Raw genomic sequence first — 6,739 nt, 5'->3', positions numbered from 1 at the left:
TTTGTCATTTCTGCTCCTCATTGCCCCCAGAAAAGTTCACTCTCTATTATTAGCATTTCATGATGTCTTGTGCTTATATTAACTCTTTTACTGATTTATTAATGAATGTTTATCCTTTTTTTTCTCTGGACAGATATATCATGGCTGTATTTTCTGGATCGCCGTACACCCAGATGCTTAATATATCTTGATTGGGTCAGAGTGCCTGGTGACTTACTCTATCTTCATTTCTCAGCTTCATTTTGTTAGAACAAATTTCCTCGCCCTCTTCTCCTAGGCCGCCTGCCAGCGCCGCACCCACTCCCGCCCCTGCCTGCACCCCACCCACTTCCTGGGGACTCCCGAGCCCACGCCCACATCCCTTACCTCCAAGGGGCAAGGAAGCTGCTGACTTAGGTTCCCACGTGGAGCAATCAGATGCTGCTGGAGAACTCCCCGCATTGCAGGCTCCAGACAAACGACCTGGCCCCTCCCCCGTGGACGCCTACACTGCTCTTTGTTTTCTAACTCCAGAGTTCCCAGTCTCGGGGTTGTGCCTTGCAAATACCTGGGAAACTCTTCTAGCTAATGCCTGGGCCCCACCCAACCCAGAAATTCCCATCTAATACTCTGAGGTGCAGCCTAGGCATTGAAACGTTAAGCCTAAGAGAAATCCGGCGCTCGCATCCAGTTTCCACCACCGAATTTCCAGCTTCTTAAATCTGCGGGTCCAGCAAAAGAAGATAGGAGTGCGGCCCACGTCGCCTGCTGGGGCTACTGCCGGCCCCACCCCCGGCGCTGCCGCGGCCGTCCCGCCCTTGGACTTGGCCTCGGGCAGCACCTGGGTAAACACCTGAACCTCGCTGAGTTACGAGGCAGGGACTCGGGTGCCTGGGACAGACAAGGCCTGCTTCTCCGCGGGCAGCTAAGGAGAGTGTCCTGGGTGAGTTGCCGAGGTCGTCGGTCCTGGGTGCTGGCTCCCGGAGGAGGTGGCGCTGGAGGGGGTCGGGCGAGGCGGCCCTTTGGGCTGGTTTCACGCTGGGTCGCGCGCAAGGGGGCGCGGGTCGCCGAGCCGCGGCCGGACCCACCCGCGAGCTGGTGAGAACAGAACTCCTCCCGGGAGCGCACGGCTGCAGCGTCCCCGAAGCCCAGGCTCGCGTGGCTACGGCTAACGCAGACACCCCGCCCCCGGAGGTGAGCTGCCAGCCTCCCTCCCCACCCAGAGCAGAGGGCAGGATGCCTCCCTGGACCTTCTTCTTCGGTCCGTTCTGCCCAGGTTCCTTGCTCTCTGCTGCTCAGTGAATCCACCTCTCGGGCCCTACCACCCCCATATCACCCCTTTCAACCCAAGCTGTGATTGTCAGTCTGTCTGCCCTCCCGTTTCGTCCGGGTGCCCTCACCAGAGCCGACTTGCTGCCGCCCACTGGCCTGGGAAACCGAGGGCGCCTGTTTGGGTTGGGTAGGCCGTGAGCTAGAGACACCTAGAAACCTGCCAGATTAAATTGTATATGCTCCGTAACATTCTAGGAAAGTCTCTGCAGTAAAATAGAACCGTGCATTCACGCCTGTTTGTAAGTATACTATAACCATATTTCATTGGTATAGCCAGGGATTATTAATGCATTTGCTTAACAGGAACACCAGTGGAAGTTCTAGCCATTAATTATTTTGCTGTCATTCCGTGCCTGGCACTGTTCTAGAAAGGCCTCCATGTTATGGCTGTGCCACATTATTATGGGGACTGAGGAGCAGAGGGGGAGACATGTAAGCTGGCAGGTGTTGGAATCCAAACAACTCCTCTTGCACCCCCTCCCCAACCCTGTACACCCCGCAGAGGACTTTGTGCAGAGTAATGCCTTTTTTTTTTTTTCTAATTTGTTCAAAGGTCTCACACAAGCTAGTAGTGACCACATAACGCTCCTTAATACTTTACCTATATAAACTGGTTTAATTCTCACAGCTCCTCTGTGTGGTAAGTATTCCTATGTACTATTAGAAACTCCCTTTTTAGAGGAGGAAACCGAGGCACAAGAAGGTAAATCATTTCTACCAAAGTTGTAGGGAAAATCAGTGATGTATCTGGAATTCCAAACCAAACTTTAATCTGTAGACCTCATTGCTTATGTGGGTACCCAGCAGGCACCCTAAACTTCAACTGGGGAGGGGGTAACTCAGCCTGACAAGTTCTTAGAAATCTAGTAAGCATCTGCCAAGACAGGGTTAAAAGATGGACATATTTTAGGTCTTGCATCAAGCCAACATGGAGACAGTGGAACACTGAAATCTAGAATGTTCTGACATTAAGAGCATTCATGTCACCCAGGTCAATGTTGAGACTTCTGGCCACTGCTGAGGTGCTGGAGCCCTGTGATGGGAGAAGTAGACCTCTGTCCCTCTGTGTGAATTCACATAGTGATATAAAAGGGAGTGTGGTGGTCTGAGCAACTACCCTTGGTATGGATTTTCCAAAGTTGGCAATGCCCAGGCTGCTGTCTGAGAAGGGTGCCTAGGGTTTCCCATTACTGTGTGCACAGTCTGACCCTCATCCTTGCAGATCCACAGGCACAGGCTCCATGACTGTGTATTTGAAATAAGAGTCCTCTTTCAGGACGCCTTCTTTTCCAGTTCTGCAGCGCCTGGGAGGCCTGAACAATCTTCTAAAAGTTTCTCTGTGAATGTAAATCAGAGCAGAGATCACAGAGCGTTTGAGGTCTATTTCATCAAAGCATGGATGAAAATGTCCTTCATTTGACCAGAAGGTCCATGTTCCTTAGAGCCAGCATTCTTATTCTCTGGACAGCCCTGGACACACAGGTCAAACCTGCCTTACAACAAAGTATTTTGTCTCTCTGCCAGGAAAGCTATTGCTCAATATCCCTACCTCCCACCATCATCATTTGAATATCCACTCAAAGGGTCACTTTCCAGCAGACCTCTGTTACTTCCTCCCCCAGGCCCAATCTGAATCAGCTCTCCCATCATTCTCTCTATAGCACACTGCACTTTTCTTTATAACACTATAGCTTGTAACGATGTATTTATTTGTGGAATATGTCTCTTCAACTAGATTACTTGGCTCACCTGCACAGAGATTATGAGAGGCTGCTCATCCCCTCAGCCTCAGTGCCCAGATAGAACCAGCACGGGGTGAATACTCAATAAACAGAACACATGAACCAATCTGGCCCGCACCAGCTAACCAGCACAGGGACCCTGAACAGTCACATACATCTTCTCTCAGATCCTCAGTCTCATCTGTACAATAAGCCAGGAACAACAGCCTGGGTCACATCAACTCTTGACATTTCCTAAGGGTGTGACCACGTACCAAGTCCTCCTGTAGATGAATCTATCCACTCTTACTCATTAACCATAACTAGGCTGACTTCAGCCAAACTGTGAAGACCTACTGTTTTTTCATTACTCCCCTCCCATCTCCTCACACCTGTGCCCTCGTCTGAGCCTCTCAATTAAGCACCCCATTCAGAGAAGGCTCCTATCCCCAGCACAGTATACCCTCTGCTAAGTATGTCTTCTGTTCTCATCCTGAAGGAAATAAGACCTTCCCTTCTTTCTCAGCTAGTGGTTAGGAAAGCATTTTATATACTCATTCACACTAAAATGTGAGTAACTGGTAGCAGGATGTAAGCACTAAGCTCTGTATGAGTTTGTCAAGGGGGGGCCTTTTATTCATTCAGCAGACCTAGTGGGTGCCTTCTTGGTGGGCAGTACTATGAATCTGAGAAATGTGGTAATGTCTGTAAAGCACTGACTGTAAGTCAGGCATTGTGGTGATACGTGGAACATTCTCATTTCATCTGCAAAAACACCCTATGCCACGGGACCAGTACAGATGAGGATACCAAGGCCCAGTGTTAGGCCAAGAGGCTCCCCCCTGGGGTTTACAGGTAGGCAGAGGCAGTGCAGGGCAGGAGTCCAGGTCTGCCTCCCCTCTGACCTTTAATCACACAGAGTGGTAAGTGATGTGGAGTTGGTGGCGTGGGGACCTCAGAGCCTAGGGAAGGACTATCTGGTGCTGATCGCAAATCTGTCGGAAAAGGTCTAGAACATCTGGTTACTTCCTGTCAAATGCTTTCTACAAATAAGATTTTATATTTTCCTCTCAAATCTCAGATTTTATACAGTAATGCAAAATTAAAGAACGATAATGCAAATGAGAAAGCACAAACATCAAAGGAGAGAAAAATAAAGTCAGAGAGGTAGTAATTATGTTATAAACATTGTGATGTGGTCAAGACTTTGAACATAAAATCAGCCAACAGGATTCATGATTATTATGAAGAAAGGCTAACTATAAAGAATAATGAACTTATTCTTTATGTTAAATTTGGGTGTGGTGGTTACAGTTCCTGGTTAACAAACATTTCTGTTGTATACTGCACGTAGCAGTCATGCAAATAATGTGCTGAGCTTAGGGCCAAGTATGAAAGTTGAGTAAATATAGTCCCTGTGGCTTCCTCCTCCCCCTTTCTGAATTCGGAGTCTGCTACCAGGAGAGCTGTTTAAATCACATAGCTCAGTTACTTTCACTATTTCAGAAAATAGGAGCTCCGTGGAGTAAACAACTCAGAGGAAATGGACAAATAAGTCTTCACGTGAATCTGTCTTTCCTCATAGGTGTCAGCCAGAAGATGTCTTTCAACCTGCAATCATCAAAGAAACTGTTCATTTTCTTAGGAAAATCACTGTTTACTCTTCTGGAGGCTGTGATTTTTGCCTTACTCCCAAAGCAACAGAAGAACGTTGCTGGTGAAATAGTCCTCATCACAGGTGCTGGAAGTGGACTCGGAAGGCTCTTAGCTTTGCAGTTTGCCCGACGGGGATCTGTGCTTGTTCTCTGGGATGTCAATAAGGAGGGGAATGAGGAAACATGTAAGATGGCTCAGGAAGCTGGGGTCACAAGAGTGCACGCCTATACTTGCGATTGCAGCCAAAAGGAAGAAGTGTATAGAGTAGCCGATCAGGTAACTCTTGTGTGTTTACTATTATAATTTGACATATATCATGTTCTTTTTCCCTTGTCTTTCTCAGTGCCTGTTAGCCTTTCTCCAGTGTTCCTTTAATGTAGACAAGATTATGGGAGAATGGAAATTGGGACTTTTGAATTCTTATTGTATGCAAGACACTATGCTAACTACCATGTATGTATTGTAACCTTATAAAGTAAAACCCATTATTATCCCCATTTCACAAGTAGGGAGACTAAGGCTTAGGGCAGGTATGTAGCTTACCTAAGAAACACAGCTAGTAAGCAACAAGACTATAGCTGCCACTTGTGTCTGTTGACACCTGAGTACCTGCTTCTAACATTACACTGCACTGACCATACCGGCCCCTATTACAGTATAAGTTAATGGAGGGATAGAGGCATCCTTCTTTGAGGATAAAGAAATCGAGATACAGAGACATTAAATAACCTGTCCAGGGTTCACAGACCTGGTGTGCGATAGAGGCAGGATTTGAATCCATATTCTGTCTGATTTTAAATTTAGGCTGTGTCCACCCCACCTACATTCGAAGTATTGCTCTTAAGTAGTCGTAAGACAATCAAAATCTTTTATTAATCCTAAAGACTCAGCTACATTTTTTTCTTTGGTGTTTATACAGGTATACATAAAGCTTTCAGAAAACCAAAGCTCTGACATGAGGATGGTAAGGATTTTCTTACCATCGTAGAGGCACGTGCCCATCCCTCACAAGGAATTTTTTTTTCTTTTTTTTTTTTTTTTAAGATGGAGTTTCGCTCTTGTTGCCCAGGCTGGAGTGCAATGGCGCCATCTCAGCTCACAGCAACCTCTGTCTCCCAGGTTCGAGCGATTCTCCTGCCTCAGCCTCCCAAGTAGCTGGGATTACAGGCATGTGCCATCACGCCCGGCTAATTTTTGTGTGTTTTTAGTAGAGACGTGGTTTCTCCATGTTGGTCAGGCTGTTCTCGAACTCCCGACCTCAGGTGATCACCCATCTCGGCCTCCCAAAGTGCTGGGATTACAGGTGTGAGCCACTGTGCCTGGCCTAAGGACTTTTGTGTCCTCACATTGGCTTAAGTACTTCACTCATCACTCTCCTGGGACACTTTGTGCCTCCCAGAATTGCCCAACTTATTGAGAAGGGAGGAACCAACCAAACCTGCCGTGAGCAGCCTGACTACATTGTAAAGTTACTCCATAGTTTCTAGGCTCAACCAGGATTTCCTTGCTAAGGTTTGCAGGTCCCTGGCAGGTAAGTTTATGACTTTCAAGTTTGTCTTTACATTTTACCTCTCTGCTACCACCATCTCCAACCACAGGCTGCCCAGTACAGGCTGGAGATCCACACCTGACAAGTTTGCTAGGCCTACACTGGGCCCACTCTTCCAAGCACAGCTGATCTCACAAATTTAGCTACTCAGAAGTTAAATACCTGACATGTTGACTTACACTGACTACAATTTATCTGGCCAGCCATAAGCAATAATCGGTTGATATTCAAACAACGAAGATTATTAGCTATGGGATAAACTAGTATAAAGCACTCTGTAAATAATTACCTCCCTTTCCCTTTCCCCTGTAATGGTGATTTAGTTCTGCTCCAGGTGCTTGACTTCAGAAATAGCCAAACATGTCATTATCAGCTTATTATTCAGGTTTTATCACTGTGAGGTCTTGGAGGGAATTACTTATTTGCTCCTCTGAATTCAGGGGAAGGAAATTACTCCCCATCCGTATAAACCCACCATTTCCACTTTTTATTCTGGATAGAA

At 47.0% G+C, this 6,739-nt stretch overlaps 1 protein-coding gene across 2 annotated transcripts in view; it reads left to right on the top strand.

The window, feature by feature from the left end:
- Nucleotides 1-204: 204 nt before the first annotated feature.
- The window catches only part of SDR16C5 (short chain dehydrogenase/reductase family 16C, member 5), a 21,058-nt gene continuing 14,523 nt past the window's right edge, over nt 205-6,739 (top strand). For both annotated transcript variants that reach the window (XM_011997580.1, XM_011997581.1), the window contains exons 1-2: nt 205-922; nt 4,618-4,964. In XM_011997580.1, coding sequence (XP_011852970.1) covers nt 4,632-4,964 — 333 coding nt within the window. In that variant the 5' untranslated portion in view covers nt 205-922; nt 4,618-4,631. The remainder of the gene's footprint in view (nt 923-4,617; nt 4,965-6,739) is intronic.

The sequence above is a fragment of the Mandrillus leucophaeus genome, unplaced genomic scaffold, assembly GCF_000951045.1.
Source record: "Mandrillus leucophaeus isolate KB7577 unplaced genomic scaffold, Mleu.le_1.0 Scaffold542, whole genome shotgun sequence".
NCBI lineage: Eukaryota > Metazoa > Chordata > Mammalia > Primates > Cercopithecidae > Mandrillus > Mandrillus leucophaeus.
Note: the sequence above shows the minus strand (reverse complement) of the source record. Positions and strands in the feature narration are given on the sequence as shown.